At 47.1% G+C, this 23,293-nt stretch overlaps 1 protein-coding gene across 4 annotated transcripts in view; it reads right to left on the reverse strand.

Moving 5' to 3' along the window:
• The window catches only part of CFAP99 (cilia and flagella associated protein 99), an 82,796-nt gene that overhangs the window by 39,535 nt on the left and 19,968 nt on the right, over nucleotides 1-23,293 (reverse strand). For 3 of the 4 annotated variants that reach the window (XM_077280177.1, XM_077280175.1, XM_077280176.1), the window contains exons 3-5: nucleotides 15,227-15,371; nucleotides 12,886-12,980; nucleotides 125-237 (exon numbers count right to left, since the gene is read on the reverse strand). In XM_077280177.1, the coding sequence (XP_077136292.1) occupies nucleotides 125-237; nucleotides 12,886-12,980; nucleotides 15,227-15,371 (353 nt within the window). The remainder of the gene's footprint in view (nucleotides 1-124; nucleotides 238-12,885; nucleotides 12,981-15,226; nucleotides 15,372-23,293) is intronic. The other variant, XM_077280178.1, reaches the window with a different exon arrangement.

Genomic DNA, 23,293 nt, shown 5'->3' on the forward strand with positions numbered 1-23,293 from the left:
TATATTTTTTCTGAAACGCCCGAGCGCTGCTCTTGTGAAGCAGACTGTGGTTAATGCTGCCCGAGGTCGGAGCACCATGAATCGCCTGCCCTGTGCATGATACAACAAGACACATTACACTCACTTCAGTAATGGCGTAATCCAGTTTTCCTTCACATAATCTGAATCATAGATCTGACTCCATTCATCTTTTATCCACGTGTTCAGGTTTAGGACGTTAAAGAAAAATCTAAGAAACTGAGACGACAAATTGATTAGTGGAAGGAAACAAGAAACCATCACCTGTACGGTCAATATATACAACACATTACTGATCCTGAGTTACATCCTGCATTATACTGCAGAGCCGCACTCACTATTCTGCTGGTGCAGTCACTGTGTACATACATTACATTACTGATCCTGAGTTACATCCTGCATTATACTGCAGAGCCGCACTCACTATTCTGCTGGTGCAGTCACTGTGTACATACATTACATTACTGATCCTGAGTTACATCCTGTTTTATACCCCAGAGCTGCACTCACTATTCTGCTGGTGCAGTCACTGTGTACATACATTACATTACTGATCCTGAGTTACATCCTGTTTTATACCCCAGAGCTGCACTCACTATTCTGCTGGTGCAGTCACTGTGTACATACATTACATTACTGATCCTGAGTTACATCCTGCATTATACTGCAGAGCCGCACTCACTATTCTGCTGGTGCAGTCAGGCTGGGGTCACACTTGGCGTAAGACAATACGCCACGTATTATACGTCCGTACTACGGCCGTAATACGGAGAAATGTTCCCAAAATAGTGATCCGTAGTCAGGGTGTGTCAGCGTATTTTGCGCATGGCATCCTCCGTATGTAATCCGTATGGCATCCGTACTGCGAGATTTTCACGCAGGCTTGCAAAACCGACATCTAATGGATTTATGTGCTCAAATGTTCGGGAAAACATATATACAGTATATATATATATATATGTCATTGAGACACATATATATATTCTGTATTTAGATTTCATTCAGCGCGAGATCTGTGAACAGCCGGTAATTCAATTGCCGGCTTTTCATTTCTCCTGCACAAACCCGACAGGATATGAGACATGATTACATACAGTAAACCATCTCATATCCCCCTTTTTTTTGCATATTCCACACTACTAATGTTAGTAGTGTGTATGTGCAAAATTTCAGCACTGTAGCTGCTAAAATAAAGGGTTAAATGGCGGAAAAAATTGGCGTGGGCTCCCGCGCAATTTTCTCCGCCAGAATGGTAAAGCCAGTGACTGAGGGCAGATATTAATAGCCTAGAGAGGGTCCATGGTAATTGGCCCCCCCTGTGGCTAAAAACATCTGCCCCCAGCCACCCCAGAAAAGGCACATCTGGAAGATGCGCCTATTCTGGCACTTGGCCACTCTCTTCCCACTCCCTGTAGCGGTGGGATATGGGGTAATGAAGGGTTAATGCCACCTTGCTATTGTAAGGTGACATTAAGCCAGATTAATAATGGAGAGGCGTCAATTATGTCACCTATCCATTATTAATCCAATTGTTTGAAAGGGTTAAAACACACACACACACATGATTACAAAGTATTTTAATGAAATAAACACAGCGGTTGTTTTAATAATTTATTGTTCTCTCAATCCATTTCCAGGCCCTCGCTTGGCAAAATAATAAGCGCACAATATACATACCCTCAGCTGAACCGTCACGTCCCACAATGTAATCCATCTGAAGGGGTTAACTAATATTACAGGCACGAGCTGCGATAAACCACTCGCTCGTGCCTGTAATCCCCGGGTGCTGAGTCGCGGTGATGCGCCCCTGCTGGATGTTCTCATGAACTGCAGCCTGGGAACTTTTTCCCACGCTCCAGGTCATATGAGGACATCCACCAGGGGGCGCATGACCGTGACTGAAGGAAATGTAGGTCAATGACCTACATTTCATTCATTCGCCGGGGATTACAAGCAGGAGCACACCACTGCATTAGCAGGGCTCCTGCCTGTAATATTAGTTAACCCCTTCAGATGGATTACTTCGTGGGACGAGACGGTTCAGCAGAAGGTATGTATCTTGTGCGTTTATTATTTTGCCAAGCGAAGGCCTGGAAATGGATTGAGAGAACAATAAATTATTACAACAACCTGTGTGTTTATTTCATTAAAATACTTTTAAATCATGTGTGTGTGTTTTTTTAACCCTTTCAAACAATTGGATTAATAATGGATAGGTGTCATAATTGACGCCTCTCCATTATTAATCTGGCTTAATGTCACCTTACAATAGCAAGGTGGCGTTAACCCTTCATTACCCCATATCCCACCGCTACACGGGAGTGGGAAGAGAGTGGCCAAGTGCCAGAATAGGCGCATCTTCCAGATGTGCCTTTTCTGGGGTGGCTGGGGGCAGATGTTTGTAGCCACGGGGGGGGGGGGCCAATAACCATGGACCCTCTCCTGGCTATTAATATCTGCCCTCAGTCACTGGCTTTACCATTCTGGCGGCGAAAATTGCGCGGGAGCCCACGCCAATTTTTTCCGCCATTTAACCCTTTATTTTAGCAGCTACAGCGCTGAAATTTTGCACATACACACTACTAACATTAGTAGTGTGGAATATGCAAAAAAAAGGGGATATGAGATGGTTTACTGTATGTAATCATGTCTCATATCCTGTCGGGTTTGTGCAGGAGAAATGAAAAGCCGGCAATTGAATTACCGACTTTTCACTAACACCGCTGCGTATTTCTCGCAAGTCACACTGCTGGTCCGTGTGGAATCCGTATTTTTCTCGCCCCCATAGACTTTCATTGGGGATTTTTTTGCGCAATACGCTGACAAACGCAGCATGCTGCGATTTTATACGGCCGTAGAACGCCGTATAATACTGAACCGTAATATACGGCTAATAGGAGCAGCCCCATTGAGAATAATTGTGCCGTATGTAATGCGAGTTTTACGGACGTAGTTTCTGCGCTCTTACGTCCGTAAAACACGCATGTGTGACCCCGGCCTCACTGTGTACATAGATTACATTACTGATCCTGAGTTACATCCTGTATTATACTACAGAGCTGCACTCACTATTCGCTGGTCCAGTCACTGTGTGCATACATTACATTACTGATCCTGAGTTACATCCTGTATTATACTACAGAGCTGCACTCACTATTCTGCTGGTGCAGTCACTGTGTACATACATTACATTACTGATCCTGAGTTACATCCTGTATTATACTCCAGAGCTGCACTCACTATTCGCTGGTGCAGTCACTGTGTACATACATTACATTACTGATCCTGAGTTATCTCCTGTATTATACTCCAGAGCTGCACTCACTATTCTGCTGGTGCAGTCACTGTGTACATATATGTGTACATATATTACATTACTGATCCTGAATTACATCCTTTATTATACTCCAGAGCTGCACTCACTATTCTGCTGATGCAGTCACTGTGTACGTACATTAGATTACTGATCCTGAGTTACATCCTGTATTATACCCCAGAGCTGCACTCACTATTCTGCTGGTGCAGTCACTGTGTACATACAATACATTACTGATCCTGAGTTACATCCTGTATTATACTCTAGAGCTGCACTCACTATTCTGCTGGTGCAGTCACTGTGTACATACATTCGATTACTGATCCTGAGTTATCTCCTGTATTATACTCCAGAGCTGCACTCACTATTCTGCTGGTGCAGTCACTGTGTACATACATTACATTACTGATCCTGAGTTACATCCTGTATTATACCCCAGAGCTGCACTCACTATTCTGCTGGTGCAGTCACTGTGTACATACATTACATTACTGATCCTCAGTTACATCCTGTATTATCCCCCAGAGCTGCACTCACTATTCTGCTGGTGCAGTCACTGTGTACATACATTACATTACTGATCCTGAGTTACATCCTGCATTATACCCCAGAGCTGCACTCACTATTCTGCTGGTGCATTCACTGTGTACATATAGTACATTACTGATCCTGAGTTACATCCTGTATTATACCCCAGAGCTGCACTCACTATTCTGCTGGTGCAGTCACTGTGTACATACATTACGAGTGCTCGCACCATTCATTCTCTATGTGCCTGCTGAGTGCTCGCTCCATTCATTCTCTGAGATTGCTGAGTGCTCGCTCCATTCATTCTCTATGTGTCTGCTGAGTGTCCGCTCCATTCATTCTCTGAGATTGCTGAGTGCTCGCTCCATTCATTCTCTGAGATTGCTGAGTGCTCAATTCATTCATGTTCTATGTGACTGCTGAGTGCTCGCTCCATTCATTCTCTATGTGACTGCTGAGTGCTGAATTCATTCATTCTCTATGTGACTGCTGAGTGCTCGCTCCATTCATTCTCTATGTGACTGCTCGCTCCATTCATTCTCTATGTGACTGCTCGCTCCATTCATTCTCTATGTGACTGCTGAGTGCTCGCTCCATTCATTCTCTATGTGACTGCTGAGTGCTCGCTCCATTCATTCTCTATGTGACTGCTCGCTCCATTCATTCTCTATGTGACTGCTGAGTGCCCGCTCCATTCATTCTCTATCTGACTGCTGAGTGCTCGCTCCATTCATTCTCTATGTGCCTGCTGAGTGTCCGCTCCATTCATTCTCTATGTGACTGCTGAGTGCCCGCTCCATTCATTCTCTATGTGACTGCTGAGTGCCCGCTCCATTCATTCTCTATGTGACTGCTGAGTGCTCACTCCATTCACTCTCTATGTGCCTGCTGAGTGTCCGCTCCATTCATTCTCTATGTGACTGCTGAGTGCCTGCTCTATTCATTCTCTATGTGACTGCTGAGTGCCCGCTCTATTCATTCTCTATGTGACTGCTGAGTGCTCGCTCCATTCATTCTCTATGTGCCTGCTGAGTGTCCGCTCCATTCATCCTCTAAGAGATTGTTGAGTGCCCGCTCCATTCATTCTCTATGTGCCTGCTGAGTGCCCGCTACATTCATTCTCTATGTGATTGCTAAGTGCCCGCTCCATTCATTCTCTATGTGATTGCTGAGTGCCCGCTCCATTCATTCTCTATGTGCCTGAGTGCCCGCTCCATTCATTCTCTATGTGATTGCTAAGTGCCCGCTCCATTCATTCTCTATGTGATTGCTGAGTGCCCGCTCCATGGGCGCCGAGTGCCCGCTCCATTCATTCTCTATGTGCCTGAGTGCCCGCTCCATTCATTCTCTATGTGATTGCTAAGTGCCCGCTCCATTCATTCTCTATGTGATTGCTGAGTGCCCGCTCCATGGGCGCCGAGTGCCCGCTCCATTCATTCTCTATGTGCCTGAGTGCCCGCTCCATTCATTCTCTATGTGCCTGAGTGCCCGCTCCATTCATTCTCTATGTGCCTGCTGAGTGCCCGCTCCATTCATTCTCTATGTGCCTGAGTGCCCGCTCCATTCATTCTCTATGTGATTGCTAAGTGCCCGCTCCATTCATTCTCTATGTGATTGCTGAGTGCCCGCTCCATTCATTCTCTATGTGCCTGCTGAGTGCCCGCTCCATTCATTCTCTATATGATTGCTGAGTGACCACTCCATTCATTCTCTATGTGCCTGAGTGCCCGCTCCATTCATTCTCTATGTGATTACTAAGTGCTCGCTCCATTCATTCTCTATGTGATTGCTAAGTGCCCGCTCCATTCATTCTCTATATGATTGCTGAGTGCCCGCTCCATTCATTCTCTATGTGATTACTAAGTGCTCGCTCCATTCATTCTCTATGTGATTGCTAAGTGCCCGCTCCATTCATTCTCTATATGATTGCTGAGTGCCCGCTCCATTCATTCTCTATATGATTGCTGAGTGCCCGCTCCATTCATTCTCTATGTGATTGCTGAGTGCCCGCTCCATTCATTCTCTATGTGCCTGCTGAGTGCCCGCTCCATTCATTCTCTATATGATTGCTGAGTGACCGCTCCATTCATTCTCTATGTGCCTGAGTGCCCGCTCCATTCATTCTCTATGTGATTGCTGAGTGCCCGCTCCATTCATTCTCTATGTGATTACTAAGTGCTCGCTCCATTCATTCTCTATGTGACTGCAGAGCGCTGCGCTCAGCTTTTTCTGACAGTCCCAAAGAGAATTAATGAGTTGAGTATAAAAGGGATAAAAGTGCTATGATGGGAATAAATATTCCCAGTTCTGCCGATCAGTTCATCAGGTCCTAGCGGTCGGACCCCCACGATCTGTAGGTCCTCTTCTGTCTTGATGCCCCCAGACAGCCTCTTTAAATTACTTATAACCGAGTGTACAATGGTCTATGTGAGAACTCCAGTGCTGAGCCCGATGCCGCAGGCTACTGGCCACATTATCACCATGCCAGACCTTACCCTACTGTGGCACATCCTGGGCAGGACCTTTAATTTACCTACTTGCACAGCGAAGGGATAAAAAATGCAAAATAGGGCATCTGCGTTTGCTCTGGGACCCCTAAGTCACCCCCTGACAGCCCACTTGTGAATGCTATAAGGGCCGAACATACAAGATATGTTCCACTGTATACGGTCGCTCCGATTCTGCGCCTTCAGAGGACACATACATGGATCTCTGACGCAGCGGCGCTCTGCTTCTGGCAGACGATAGCTATTCTGGTAGCAAACGAGAATTTCAGAGAGGCAGAGAAATCTAATTATAGGCGGCTAATTTGTGCGCTGCACGTGCTCATTACTGTGGAGGTTGTGATGTCACCGATGAGTGGGCCCGCAGCCCACCTGGTGCGCCAATCTTCTCCGCTATCACGTGTGGGAGCGCGTTCTGCTCATACCTTTCATCCAACGCAACAACAACCCCCCACGCCGTTACTGACAGCTAAATCAGCCAGTGCGTGAGAACCCGGAGCACTTCTGTGTAATGGAGGATGCACAGCCCGAAGTCATCACTGCAGACACGAGAGCGTGTGCGACCACCGCTGTGACTACGCCAGCAAGGTACAGAGTAGGGGGGAAGGAGCAAAGATCGGGGCTGTTGTCCCTCTTCCGTTGCTCATCCATGATCTCGCCGGTGTAACAGGCTAGATTAACCCCCCCCCCCCCGCCCAGAATATACCCGGGGTTAAAGAGCCCTAGGCCAGATTATACCCCGGGGTACAAATTGGACTAATCCAGATTATACCCCTCCAGGTCAGAATATACCCCAGCTGCTGTAGATCAGATTTTTCAGCCTTTTGAGAACCATTGAGTGATATAATCAATAACGGAGCCCCAGGCAGCAAACGGGCGCACAGGGCCCAAGGCAGCGCACAAGGCCCCAGGCAGCGCACAGGGCCCCAGGCAACACACAGGCGCCCCAGGCAGCGCAGAGGGCCCCAGGCAGAGTACAGGGCCCCAGGCAGCACACAGGGCTCCAGGCAGCGCACAGGGGCTTCAGGCAGCGCACAGGGGCCTCAGGCAGAGCACAGGGCCCCAGGCAGCGCACAGGGCCCCAGGCAGCACAGAGAGCCCTCAGGAAGAGCACAGAGGGGCCCCAGGCAACACAGAGGAGCCCCAAGCAGCACAGAGGGGCCCCAGGAAGAGCACAGGGGCCCCAGGAAGCGCACGGGGCCACAGGCAGCGCACAGGGGCCCCAGGTAGCACAGAGGGGCCCCAGGAAAAGCACAGGGGCCACAGGAAGCGCATGGGGCTCCAGGCAGTGCACAGGGCAACAGGCAGCACAGAGGGGCCCCAGGCAGCACAAAGGGGCCCCAGGAAGAGCCCAAGGGCCACAGGAAGTGCACGGGGCCCCAGATAGTGCACAGAGGGGCCCCAGGCAGCACAGAGGGGTCCCAGGAAGAGCACAGGGGCCACAGGAAGTGCACGGGGCCCCAGATAGGGCAACAGGCAGCACAGAGGGGCCCCAGGAAAAGCACAGGGGCCACAGGAAGCGCACGGGGCTCCAGGCAGTGCACAGGGCAACAGGCAGCACAGAGGGGCCCCAGGCAGCACAGAGGGGTCCCAGGAAGAGCACAGGGGCCACAGGAAGTGCACAGGGGCCCCAGATAGTGCACAGGGCAACAGGCAGCACAGAGGGGCCCCAGGCAGCACAGAGGGGTCCCAGGAAGAGCACAGGGGCCACAGGAAGTGCACGGAGCCCCAAACAGCATACGGGGCCCCAGGCAGCGCACAGGACCCCAGGCAACCCACCGGGGCCCCAGGCAGGGCACAGGGGCCCCAGGCAGCACACGAGGCCCCTGGCAGAAGACAGGGCCCCAGGTAGCCCACAGGAGCCCCAGGCAGCCCACAGGACCCCAGGCAGCCCACAGGGGGTCCCAGATAGCGCACAAGGGGGTAAGAGATAGCGCGCAAGGGGGGAAATAGACAGAGCGCATGTCCCCTGTGCGCTGTCTGGGACCCCCTGTGCGCTATCTGGGACCCACTGTACGCTGTCTGGGACCCCCTTTGCGATGTCTGGGGCCCTGCTCTTGAGTATATCACTCAATCCTGTAAGGCTAGTTTCACATTTGCGTACAGCCGTGCACATGCGTACGCTCTCAGTGAAGCCTTGACCACTGCTGCGCCCCGCCGGTTAAGCTCCGCCCACGTTCTTTTGACAGTGCTGCAACCCGCGGCGAAGGCAACAAGTTGGATTTTCTTGCCTTCACCGAATCGTCAAAACAACGCATGCGGACGCAAACGCAAACATCCGCAAGGCCTGTGTACCCAATGATAAAGATAGGGTACGCAGGCCGCATGCGGCCACATGCATACCTGGGCGGAGCTTAACTGGTGGGCGCGACAGTGGGCGGGGCTTCACTAAGAACGTACACAGCTGTGCGCAAATGTGAAACTAGCCTAAGATGTCTAGGGCCCCTGTGCGATGTGCGATGTCTGGGGCCCCTGTGCGATGTATGGGGCGCCGTTCTTGAGTACATCACTCAATGGTTCTCATAAGCGTGAAAAATCTGATCTACAGCAGCAGGGGTATATTCTGGCCTGGAGGAGTATAATCTGGCCTAGGTATAATATACCCTTGGTCTATACTCCTCTAGGGCAGAATATCAGTCTGTTTTTGCTGCTGTAGTGCTACAGTATATGTAGATGCACATACACAAACCATATACCATTTCATGCGGCTTTTCTCAGATTTTCATGCAGTCTGCAGCACATTTCCCTCTTCCACGTGACACGGAGAAATCTGCTGTGCTTCTGCACACAAAAATCCACATCGTTGGGATGCAGATTTTGATGCAGATTGACTGCTGATTTTTTCCCTATTGAAAATCAGCAGCAAATCTAGTGCAAGGGAACGGGTGGACTAGACTTATAGCATGTGTTGGAGGCATGACATTGAACTGACAGTAGATGGTGCAGTTCCATCAGTGCATAGTTAATGTTATGGGTTGTAATTTGTTATGTATGTTTCTCCCTGCTCTCTATGATATGCACCTTAAGTTCTCCAGTGTGAGTTCCTATTCTATCCTGATAAGGTATATAAAGTGAACTTGGAACACCTCCAACAAAAAAAAAAGTTTTCCAATTTTGACAACAATGGAAGACCAACTATATGATCAGCTTTTGAGATTCTACACTGCAACAGAACAAAAGTACCCCCAGTGGATCTACGATCTACCTCCAGAGAAATGATCAAATGCCCAGTCCCAGTTTAGACAAACATCTAAGCCATATCGAGCTATATGGACACTCTGATTAGCGACCAGGGAAGAGAGTTTGTGATCTCGATCATCGACAACCTGATGGATCATTTTAAAACAGATCACCGCATTTCATCTGCCTACCACCCACAAACAAATGGCCAGCAGGAACGTGACAATCGAACACTCAAAGAATCTCTTTGCAAGCTTGTCAATGACCAAGGAACCAACTGGGACCAGTTCATCCCTGGTGTTTTGTTTGCCTATCACACATCTGTGCATGCCTCAACCAAGTGCACTCCATTTGAGGTCATGTATGGACGAAAGGCTAAGCTTCCTATTGACCTCAATCCATCAGCAAATGACACTGTGGATGTCATGTCTCTTTCAGATGATGCCAACCCTGATGTGCTAAATACACTCACAACCATTCATAACAGGATCCTCTCAACTGTAAGTACCAACATCCATTCTGCTCAGGAACACCAAAAGTGTGCCTTTGATCGCCGACACAAGAGCAACAAAGAAATCACTGCTGGCACCATTGTTTATATCAAGAATCAATGTCGTACTCATCGCATGGGTTCAAAGATGGCACCACGCTGGGTTGGACCCTACTTAGTTGTGGAATCCTTAACCAAGGGACGAGTAAAACTTAAGAACAATAAGACTGGCAAGATATTAAGCAACACCTACCATGCCAGCAACCTTAAGATTTACCAGGATGAAGAGACTTCTCCACCACCCCAGTCCCCTGATGACTGTCCCAGTGACTCTGCCTTACGGAAACACCAGCAAACCAAGACTTTCAACCCACTACCAAGTTCAGGAAGGAAGTATCTTACCACCACTCTTCACCTTACGTTTAATAGGGTTGTGTACTTTGGAGGCACAAGAGATCTTGGACAACCACGGCGTACATATAAAACCAAAGGTGGTGGGAACTCCTATTTTTGGGCCATCGGCTATTTCCTGACAGGAACAGAGGACAACTACTCCCTTCTCAGCGCTAAAGTCATCCACCACACGAAAACTGACTTGTCCAAAAAACTACAGGGCTACTGTAATCAAGATGTGAATGAATATGTGAACACCTCTGGCATCTCTCGTGATGGAGTCTGGGCAACTGATGCTGAAATCATGGCCACAGCAAATCTGTTGAGTTGTGACATCGTCATCCACACCAAAGTTGGTCACACCATGGATTGGTTGACCTATCCCGCAAGCTTCAATCTGCAGTCAACAACAGAACATGCACTTTATCTTGAAAACAATCATGATCATTTTAATGTTGTTATCAGTGATTACCTTTGAACGTTTATATTGTAGTGTCCTGTCACTAGCCATGTGTACGATCATCAGCCGAAAGCCTCTCTGGAACCAATAATCGCCCCATGTAAAAGTACCTTTATAAGTTGAAGTTTCAGAATGTTATAACTTTTGTTATATCTTGAACAGTTTTTTTTATGAACAGTCAAGGTTTTCAAGTTGAAGTAAAAAAAAGTCTGCGCGTTTAGAGTTGTAAACACTAAAATGTTGAAAAATTATGTAATTCTTGAGTATATCACTCAATGGTGCTCATAAACGTGAAAAATCTGATCTTTATGCTTTAATCTTTAATATACTCAAGAACGGGGCCACAGACATCACACAGGGGGTCCCAAACAGCGCACATGGGATCCCAGACAGTGCACAGGGGGCAGAGACAGCGCACAGGGGCCCTGCGCGCTGTCTCTTTCCCCCTTGCACACTGTCACTTTCCCCTCCCTTGTGCACTGTCTCTGCCCCCCTGTGCACTGCCTGGGGCCCTGTGTGCTGCCTGGGTCCCCGTTCACTGTCTCTTCCCCCTCCCTTGTGCACTGTCTCTGCCACTCTGTGTGCTGCCTGGGGCCTCGTGTGCTGCCAGGGACCCCTGTGTGCTGCCTGGGGCCCCATTCGCTGTCTCTGCCCTGTGTGCTGCTTGGGGCCCTGTGCGCTGCCTGGGGCCCCTGTGTGCTGCCTGGGACCTTGTGTGCTGCATAGGTCCCTGTGCGCTGCCTGGGGCCCCTGTGTGCTGCTTGAAGCCCTGTGCGCTGCATGGGGCCCTGTGTTCTGTCTGGGGCCCTGTGCACTACCTGGGGCCCTGTACGTTGCCTGCGGCCCTTGTGCGCTGCCTTGGGCCCCTTTGCACTGCCTGGAGCCCTGTGCGCTGCCTGGAGCCCTGTGGGCTGCATGGGGCTCTGTGTTTAGTCTGGGGCCCTGTGCACTGCCTGGGGCCCTGTACGTTGCCTGGGGTCCTTGTGCGCTGCCTTGGGCCCCTTTGCACTGCCTGGAGCCCTGTGCGCTGCCTGGGGCCCGTTTGCTGCCTGGGGCCCCGTGCGCTGCTTGGGGCCCCGTGTGCTGTCTGTGGCCCCTGTGCTCTGCCTGGGGCCCCATGTGCTGCCTGTGGCCCCTGTGCGCTGCCTGGGGCCCCTGTTTGCTGCCTTGGGCCCCGTGCGCTACCTGGAGCCCTGTGGGCTGCATGGGGTCCTGTGGGCTGCCTGAGGCCCCTGTGGGCTGCCTGGGGTCCTGTGGGCTGCATCGGGCCCTGTGTTCTGTCTGGGGCCCTGTGCACTGCCTGGGGCCCTGTACGTTGCCTGGGGCCTTTGTGCGCTGCCTTGGGCCCCTTTGCACTGCCTGGAGCCCTGTGTGCTGCCTGGGGCCCCTGTTTGCTGCCTGGGGCCCTTGTGCGCTGCTTGGAGCCCCGTGCGCTTCCTGGGGCCCCTGTGCGCTGCCTGGGGCCCCTGTGTGCTGCCTGGGGCCCTGGGTGTTGCCTGGGGCCCCGTTATTAAGAATGCTTCTCAATGCTTCTCAAAAGCCTGAAAAATCTGATCTACAGTAGCTGGGGTATATTCTGACCTGGAGGGGTATAAACTGGACTAGTCCAATTTGTACCCCGGGGTATAGTTTGGGCTAGGCCAGAATATACCCGGGGTATAATCTGGCCTAGGCCACTTTAACCCCGGGTATATTCTGGGCAGGGGGTTAATCTGGCCTGTTACACCGGGTCTGTGGGCCTCTTCAGGGCAGTATATTATATGGCAAAGTGAATGGTGTCAATCAAGACTACAACCTGTCCCGCAGAAAACAAGCCAACATACGATTGTGAGGACGGAAGAATAAGACAGTTATGGCTTTTGGAAGAAGTGGAGGGAAAAATAAAAGTGCAAAAATAAAATGTCAAAAAAATATAATAATAACAAAATAAAAATTTGTATGCTTTTTTTTTTTTTTTAGAATTTAGGAAACTGCTGGTCCATATAAGGGGGTATACCTTGCCCATCTTGGTGAAATTTTGGCATTTCATGATTCTGCCAAAGATCTGAAGACCGAGATCTTCCATCCTAAATATGGCAATGTAACTGATCACTGCAATAAAAAATAAAAAAAAAAGTATAAACACGCCTCAATAATAATAATATACTGTAGTCAGTGTGCCATAGACGAGAATGTCACCATAAGAGCGCTTTCACAAGCACGATTTTTCACATTGGTTTTGTTGCATTTTCTGCACCAAAAGCAGCGAGAAATCATCTTGACTTCTGTTTCTCATTGTTTCTGTGCGAGGATCTCAAATCCACTTTGTGTAAAAAAAAAAAAAAAATATATATATATATATATATACAGTGGGGCAAAAAAGTATTTAGTCAGTCAGCAATAGTGCAAGTTCCACCACTTAAAAAGATGAGAGGCGTCTGTAATTTACATCATAGGTAGACCTCAACTATGGGAGACAAACTGAGAAAAAAAAATCCAGAAAATCACATTGTCTGGTTTTTTATCATTTTATTTGCATATTATGGTGGAAAATAAGTATTTGGTCAGAAACAAAATTTAATCTCAATCCTTTTAATATATCCTTTGTTGGCAGTGACAGAGGTCAAACGTTTTCTGTAAGTCTTCACAAGGTTGCCACACACTGTTGTTGGTATGTTGGCCCATTCCTCCATGCAGATCTCCTCTAGAGCAGTGATGTTTTTGGCTTTTCGCTTGGCAACACGGACTTTCAACTCCCTCCAAAGGTTTTCTATAGGGTTGAGATCTGGAGACTGGCTAGGCCAATCCAGGACCTTCATATGCTTCTTACGAAGCCACTCCTTCGTTGCCCTGGCGGTGTGCTTTGGATCATTGTCATGTTGAAAGACCCAGCCACGTTTCATCTTCAATGCCCTTGCTGATGGAAGGAGGTTTGCACTCAAAATCTCACGATACATGGCCCCATTCATTCTTTCATGTACCCGGATCAGTCGTCCTGGCCCCTTTGCAGAGAAACAGCCCCAAAGCATGATGTTTCCACCACCATGCTTTACAGTAGGTATGGTGTTTGATGGATGCAACTCAGTATTCTTTTTCCTCCAAACACGACAAGTTGTGTTTCTACCAAACAGTTCCAGTTTGGTTTCATCAGACCATAGGACATTCTCCCAAAACTCCTCTGGATCATCCAAATGCTCTCTAGCAAACTTCAGACAGGCCCGGACATGTACTGGCTTAAGCAGTGGGACACGTCTGGCACTGCAGGATCTGAGTCCATGGTGGCGTAGTGTGTTACTTATGGTAGGCCTTGTTACATTGGTCCCAGCTCTCTGCAGTTCATTCACTAGGTCCCCACGCGTGGTTCTGGGATTTTTGCTCACCGTTCTTGTGATCATTCTGACCCCACGGGGTGGGATTTTGCGTGGAGCCCCAGATCGAGGGACATTATCAGTGGTCTTGTATGTCTTCCATTTTCTAATTATTGCTCCCACTGTTGATTTCTTCACTCCAAGCTGGTTGGCTATTGCAGATTCAGTCTTCCCAGCCTGGTGCAGGGCTACAATTTTGTTTCTGGTGTCCTTTGACAGCTCTTTGGTCTTCACCATAGTGGAGTTTGGAGTCAGACTGTTTGAGGGTGTGCACAGGTGTCTTTTTATACTGATAACAAGTTTAAACAGGTGCCATTACTACAGGTAATGAGTGGAGGAAAGAGGAGACTCTTAAAGAACAAGTTACAGGTCTGTGAGAGCCAGAAATCTTGATTGTTTGTTTCTGACCAAATACTTATTTTCCACCATAATATGCAAATAAAATGATAAAAAAACAGACAATGTGATTTTCTGGATTTTTTTTTCTCAGTTTGTCTCCCATAGTTGAGGTCTACCTATGATGTAAATTACAGACGCCTCTCATCTTTTTAAGTGGTGGAACTTGCACTATTGCTGACTGACTAAATACTTTTTTGCCCCACTGTATATATATATATATATATATATATATATATATATATATATATATATTGGTGGGTAGCCACACGGGCAAGTTGACCCACTGAATGGGGCTATTTACCATGTGAATCCACAGAGGTGCAGACTGAAAATCCACAGCAGAAATCTCAGGTTCAGTCTTCGAGTTCTGCTGCTGATTTTCTTTCAGATCCGCTGTTGCTTTTATTTCCCCCCCGAAGATCAAAGTTCTAAGCGTAATATCAAAATGTCTCCACAGATTTCATTGTCTTTTCGGGTGGTCCCATCACTGTACTTTTAATCTTTCATACCCATTAGCGTCGATCTTTGAACCCTTTTCCTGCACCAAGTCGACCCCGTTGTTCACTTTCATCCCTGGGATCTCCTACTTACCAGCAAACAAAGACCGCTCTGACAGTAGATAATGCTTCCCATCCCGGGCATAGAACGCTCGGACAACAACGTCCAGGAGATCTTTATATTGGACACATCCAGAAAGAACGTCCAGGACAAACTGTTCTTCTCCATCACTAAGAATCTAGGAGAGAAAAGGCGGGAAATCTACGGGTGGATCAACTATGGTCAGACGAGAAATGTGTCAGGAGTCAGGACTAATCATAGAAAGGAACGTGCATAGGCTATGTGCACACGTTGCGGAATCTGCCGCGGATTTGTCTGCGCAGTCTCCTAAAAATCCGCTGGTAAAACGCCCTGCGTTTTACCTGCACATTTACCGTGGATTTATCACGGAATTACCGCATTTTTTGTGCGGATTTCAACTGCAGTTTTACACCTGCGGATTCTTATTATAGAGCAGGTGTAAAACGCTGCAGAATCTGCACAAAGAATTGACATGCTGCAGAAAACACACTGCTGCGTTTCCACGCGTTTTTTTCCGCAACATGTGCACTGCGGAGTTTGTTTTCCATATGTTTACATGGTAATGTACAACGCATGGAAAACTGCTGCAGATTCACAGCGTCAAATCCGCAACGTGTGCACATACCCTTAGAACTAAATATTCTGTCTGCAGATTTCACTACACAAAACTGCGTACATTTGTAAACAGATCTTTAGACCTGATGAGGCTGGTGTACATACAGTGATAATGCATTACAGTATGGCTGTTCAATACTTTTTCACAGCATGAGCTCAATTTCCTTATCTGATTGATAACTCCACAATGGCCCCCACTCTCTTGCTGTCAAATCTCTGCCCACCTAGCCGTCCTGGCAACTCCTCATTGTCCGTGCTCCCTACTGTTGCTGAATTTTGGAGAATCAAGCCTGGTTGACAGCTCCTCATTGTCCCTCCTCCCTGCTGCTACTGCTGAATCTCTGAGAATCAAGCCTGATTGAAAGCTCCTCAGTGTCCCTGCTGCTACTACTGAATCTCCAAGAATCAGGCCTGGTTGACATCTCCTCAGTGTCCCTCCTCCCTGCTGCTACTGCTGAATCTCCGAGAATCAAGCCTGATTGACAGCTCCTCATTGTCCCTCCTCCCTGCTGCTACTGCTGAATCTCTGAGAATCAAGCCTGATTGAAAGCTCCTCAGTGTCCCTGCTGCTACTACTGAATCTCCAAGAATCAGGCCTGGTTGACATCTCCTCAGTGTCCCTCCTCCCTGCTGCTACTGCTGAATCTCCGAGAATCAAGCCTGATTGACAGCTCCTCATTGTCCCTCCTCCCTGCTGCTACTGCTGAATCTCTGAGAATCAAGCCTGATTGACAGCTCCTCAGTGTCCCTCCTCCCTGCTGCTACTGCTGAATCTCTGAGAATCAAGCCTGATTGACAGCTCCTCAGTGTCCCTCCTCCCTGCTGCTACTGCTGAATCTCTGAGAATCAAGCCTGATTGACAGCTCCTCAGTGTCTCTCCTGCCTGCTGCTACTGCTGAATCTCCGAGAATCAAGCCTGATTGACAGCTCCTCAGTGTCCCTCCTCCCTGCTGCTACTGCTGAATCTCCGAGAATCAAGCCTGATTGACAGCTCCTCAGTGTCCCTCCTCCCTGCTGCTACTGCTGAATCTCCGAGAATCAAGCCTGATTGACAGCTCCTCAGTGTCCCTCCTCCCTGCTGCTACTGCTGAATCTCTGAGAATCAAGCTTGATTGACACTCCTCAGTGTCCCTCCTCCCTGCTGCTACTGCTGAATCTCTGAGAATCAAGCCTGATTGACAGCTCCTCAGTGCCCCACCTCCATGCTGCTGAATCTCCACCTGAATAACATTTAGGTGTCCCTCCTACCTACTGTTGAGACCTTACACTGCTCAGTACAAGCTGCAGCTGACAGGCCGCGGTAGGTGAAGACTGAACACACGTGAACTCATGAGTTCTGTTATGCTTTAGCTGGACTCATAAAATGTTCATAGAAATATTAGGATTATACAGTCATTATGTGTGTATATATATACCGTATATCTATATATATCTATCTATATATATATAGGAAATATGAGCCATGCATACGGGGGGGGTGAAATATGAGCCATGCATACAGGAGGGGGAATATGAGCCATGCATACAGGGGGGGGAAATATGAGTCATGTATACAGGTGTGGGGGGGGAATATGAGCCATGCATACAGGGGGGGGATATGAGCCATGCATACAGGGGGGGGGGGATATGAGCCATGCATAGGGGGGGGGGAATATGAGCCATGCATACGGGGGGAATATGAGCCATGCATACAGGGGGGGGAAATATGAGTCATGTATACAGGTGTGGGGGGGGGAATATGAGCCATGCATACAGGGAGGGGGGGATATGAGCCATGCATACAGGAGGGGGAAATATGAGCCATGCATGGGGGGGGGGGAATATGAGCCATGCATACGGGGGGAATATGAGCCATGCATATTCCCCCTCCCCCTGTATGCATGGCTCATTGGCTCATATTCCACCCCTGTACACTGTGTTCCAAATTATTATGCAAATAATATTTCCTAATATTTTCTCTAAATTACCTATCTGAATTGCAGTCATTGTTATTTTCCAGTCATCTACTATTCTAGTATAATTGCAATGTTTTGGAACAAACTGCCTATGAAAACAGTATCTTTAAAAAAAAATAAACACTCAATATGCATGTTCCAAATTATTATGCACAGCAGAGTTTTCAACCTTTTTTATTTTATTTTGAAGAAAAAAATGGTCAATTGTGAAGTTATAAGCATTATCAGCTTATTACAAAATGAAATCAAACAGTTTTCAAGTGAAAACTTTATTCTAGGTGATGTTACATTTGCACATAGGGCCCCTTGTTCGAAAGAAGCTTCTGAACTCTCTCGTCCATTGAATTTGTCAGTTTTTGGATGGTTTCTGCTCCAATTGTTTTGCATGTGGACAGAATCCCCTCCCAGAGCTGTTGCTTAGATGTGAACTGCCTCCCGCCATCATAGACACTCCTTTTGATGATGCTCCAGAGGTTCTCAATGGGGTTGAGGTCAGGGGAAGATGGTGGCCACACCATAAGTTTGTCCTCTTTTATGCCCATAGCAGCCAGAGATGCAGATGTGTGTTTTTTGCAGCATGAGACGGTGCATTATCATGCATGAAAATGATCTTGCTGCGGAAAGCACGGTTCTTCCTCTAGAACCATGGCAGGAAGTGTTGTTTTAGAAACTCCACATAGATTATGGAGTTCATCTTTACCCCTTCAGGGATCATAAAGCGGCCGACAATCTCTCTCCCCATGATTCCAGCCCAAAACATTACTCCACCTCCTCCTTGTTGGCGCCTTAGCCGTGTTTTCATGGGGTGTCCATCAACCAGCCATCCTCCACTCCATCCATCTGGACCATCGAGCGTTGCACGGCACTCATCGGTGAACAAAACAGTTTGGAAGTCAGTCTTCATGTATCGTTTGGCCCACTGGAGCCGTTTCTGCTTGTGTGCAGTGGATAGAGGTGGTCGACAGGATGGCTTACGCACAGCTGCAAACCTCTGAAGGACCCTGCATCTTGTTGTTCTGGGGACGTTGGAGGCACCAGGAGCTTCAAAAACTTGTCTGCTGCTATGACAAGGCATTTTTGCAGCTGCTCTTTTAACCTTACGCAATTGCCTGTAGGAAAGGGTCCTCAATTTTTCCTTATCAGCACGCACACGTGTGCTGGGAATCAGCTACATACTTCTTGATTGTGCGATGATCACGATGAAGTGTCTTGGCGATGTTGATTGTAGTCATGCCTTGACCTAAATACTCCACAATTTGTTGCTTCTCAGCAGCCAACACATCCTTTTTCTTTCCCATTTTGCCCAAAAATGTAGGCTGCTTAATAATGTGGAACAGCCTTCTTAAGTAGTCTTGCCTTTATTTGGACACACCTGACAAACTAATTCGCACAGGTATCTGCAATTGCTTTCAGTGATATAAAGAGCCCTGACCCACATCACCATCAATGAGTTTAAATGACAAACAAAAAAATTCTAACCTTATCACTCCTAAACTCTTTGTGCATAATAATTTGGAACACAGTGTAGGTGGAATATGAGCCATGCATACAGGAGGGGGGGTCATTATACAGTATTATTAAGCATCATATGGGATCATTATACAGTATGGAGAACTGTGTGGCCATTATACAGTATGGAGCATCATGTCTGGCCGTTATACTGTATGGAGCATCATGTGTGGCCAATGGCCATTATACAGTATGGAGCATCATGTGTGGCCGTTATACAGTATGGAGCATCATGTGTGGCCATTATACACTATGGAGCATCATGTGTGGCCATTATACAGTATTGAGCATCATGTGTGGCCATTATACAGTATGGAGCATCATGTGTGGCCATTATACAGTATTGAGCATAAAGTGGGATCATTATACAGTATGGAGAACTGTGTGTGGCTGTTATACAGTATGGAGCACTGTGTGGCCATTATACACTATGGAGCACTATGTGTGGCCATTATACAGTATGGAGCATCATGTGTGGCCATTATACATTATGGAGCATCATGTGTGGCCATTATACACTATGGAGCATCATGTGTGGCCATTATACAGTATTGAGCATCATGTGTGGCCATTATACAGTATGGAGAACTGTGTGTGGCCATTATACAGTATGCATCATCATGGTGCCATTATACAGTATGGAGCATCATGTGTGGCCATTATACAGTATGCAGCATCATGTGGGCCCATTATACTGTATGGAGCATCACGTGGGGCCAGTACACTGTACGCAGCATCATTTGGGGCCATTATACAGTATGGAGCATCATGTGTGGCCATTATACAGTATGGAGCGTCATGTGTGGCCATTATACAGTATGGAGCGTCATGTGTGGCCATATTTTTTTTTTGTTTATAATTATTGTTTACGAAACATTGTGATCAGAAGTGCTAAATGGGTGTGGTTGGGCGTGACTAGTTGTGAAATGGGTGTGGTCAGAGGTGTGGCCAAAAATTTGCCGCGGCGCGCTGACTTTGTCCCTCTTTCCCTTCCTCGAAAGTTGGGAGGTATGCTATTACACATACTGTCCACCTACTTTTGGACCACCATGTATGTATGTATGTATGTATATATATATATATATATATATATATATATATATACAGTGGGGCAAAAAAGTATTTAGTCAGTCAGCAATAGTGCAAGTTCCACCACTTAAAAAGATGAGAGGCGTCTGTAATTTACATCATAGGTAGACCTCAACTATGGGAGACAAACTGAGAAAAAAAAATCCAGAAAATCACATTGTCTGTTTTTTTATCATTTTATTTGCATATTATGGTGGAAAATAAGTATTTGGTCAGAAACAAACAATCAAGATTTCTGGCTCTCACAGACCTGTAACTTCTTCTTTAAGAGTCTCCTCTTTCCTCCACTCATTACCTGTAGTAATGGCACCTGTTTAAACTTGTTATCAGTATAAAAAGACACCTGTGCACACCCTCAAACAGTCTGACTCCAAACTCCACTATGGTGAAGACCAAAGAGCTGTCAAAGGACACCAGAAACAAAATTGTAGCCCTGCACCAGGCTGGGAAGACTGAATCTGCAATAGCCAACCAGCTTGGAGTGAAGAAATCAACAGTGGGAGCAATAATTAGAAAATGGAAGACATACAAGACCACTGATAATCTCCCTCGATCTGGGGCTCCACGCAAAATCCCACCCCGTGGGGTCAGAATGATCACAAGAACGGTGAGCAAAAATCCCAGAACCACGCGTGGGGACCTAGTGAATGAACTGCAGAGAGCTGGGACCAATGTAACAAGGCCTACCATAAGTAACACACTACGCCACCATGGACTCAGATCCTGCAGTGCCAGACGTGTCCCACTGCTTAAGCCAGTACATGTCCGGGCCTGTCTGAAGTTTGCTAGAGAGCATTTGGATGATCCAGAGGAGTTTTGGGAGAATGTCCTATGGTCTGATGAAACCAAACTGGAACTGTTTGGTAGAAACACAACTTGTCGTGTTTGGAGGAAAAAGAATACTGAGTTGCATCCATCAAACACCATACCTACTGTAAAGCATGGTGGTGGAAACATCATGCTTTGGAGCTGTTTCTCTGCAAAGGGGCCAGGACGACTGATCCGGGTACATGAAAGAATGAATGGGGCCATGTATCGTGAGATTTTGAGTGCAAACCTCCTTCCATCAGCAAGGGCATTGAAGATGAAACGTGGCTGGGTCTTTCAACATGACAATGATCCAAAGCACACCGCCAGGGCAACGAAGGAGTGGCTTCGTAAGAAGCATATGAAGGTCCTGGATTGGCCTAGCCAGTCTCCAGATCTCAACCTATAGAAAACCTTTGGAGGGAGTTGAAAGTCCGTGTTGCCAAGCGAAAAGCCAAAAACATCACTGCTCTAGAGGAGATCTGCATGGAGGAATGGGCCAAAATACCAACAACAGTGTGTGGCAACCTTGTGAAGACTTACAGAAAACGTTTGACCTCTGTCACTGCCAACAAAGGATATATTAAAAGGATTGAGATGAAATTTTGTTTCTGACCAAATACTTATTTTCCACCATAATATGCAAATAAAATGATAAAAAAACAGACAATGTGATTTTCTGGATTTTTTTTTCTCAGTTTGTCTCCCATAGTTGAGGTCTACCTATGATGTAAATTACAGACGCCTCTCATCTTTTTAAGTGGTGGAACTTGCACTATTGCTGACTGACTAAATACTTTTTTGCCCCACTGTATATATATATATAAAGTATGAATCTCTTATTCCACAATTATAAAGGGTGTGCCTAAAGTAACAATATAAAGGGGTCTTCACCATTTTATTGTTGAACTGCTAATAGCCTACTTCACAATATATAAATTTGTGGTGGTCTGACCCACAAAATATTAGATAATGGGGCCGATTCTTCGTGGCTGCCCTCACACACGCTCGTGCTACCCCAGTCTTGACGGAGCACAAGAAGCACCATATTCCTTAAGAGGCACATGCCATTTCAATTAAGTTTAGTGCATGAAGTGTGAAAAATGTGGTGTCAGTCTTCACTTAGTTCTGTCATTCTATTCACAGACCAGGGTGATTGAGCTGTAAAACGTTACCAAGTGCTGACTACCATCATCTGTGGAAACAGTCAGTGAGGTCAACCAGGAAATCTCTGCACGAACACGTCTGTGATTTCACGGCAAATAATTCCCTGGAGTTGGCCGGCCGGTTCTGCAGCATTTATGACAAGACGCACGAGGACATATTATTAATGACAATGCAAATAAACAGTGTTTTCTTCTTCACTAAAACCTTTTAGAATTGACTAAACGCCTAATTGAAAAAAAAAAAAAAGTCTTAAAATAAAGTAACTGCATCCTCGGAGTGAGAACAACACGACAAATTACAGCGTGCCATTCTATATTTACCCAAAAAAGTTAGTACACGTTTACTGGTTCCATAGGAATTTAGAGGGTAATTACAAGCCCGATGCTGCTAATCAAATGCTCTTGATTAATGGTTCATCGGCAAGTGTGACCTATATAAAAGCAGAAGTTCGGGCAGTTTGCTGATCTGGAGCATTAAGGGTGTTCTCAAGTTTTGAAAGTTATTTCTTATCCAAACAATAGGGGATAACTGTTCGATAGTTAAGGTTTGGCCCCCACGATCCTAAGAACCGGGGCCCTGAATGCAGCAGAGGTTGATCATGCGTACTGCCTCTCCATTCATTCTAATAGGAATCCCCAAGATCGGCCGAGCGCTGGATGGAGCGGCAGAGCACATGCTCAACCATTGCTCCATTCATTTCGGCTTTTTCCAGAGGTCTTTGATAAAAGGGATAAAAGTTCCACATCAGGAGATAAAAATTCCCTATTCTGCCAATTGGTGTGGCCGGGTCCAGCAATCGGATCAGCAAGTTATCACCTATTCTATCTTAAAGGGGTTTGTAACAAAACACTCCGGGATCGCCTTTGCTGGGGTCAAAGGTCACGTGGTTTGTGCATTGAACTCTGAGGCGACAGCAGGTTTCCAAGATGACTGACCT

The sequence above is a fragment of the Ranitomeya variabilis genome, chromosome 1 (assembly GCF_051348905.1).
Source record: "Ranitomeya variabilis isolate aRanVar5 chromosome 1, aRanVar5.hap1, whole genome shotgun sequence".
NCBI lineage: Eukaryota > Metazoa > Chordata > Amphibia > Anura > Dendrobatidae > Ranitomeya > Ranitomeya variabilis.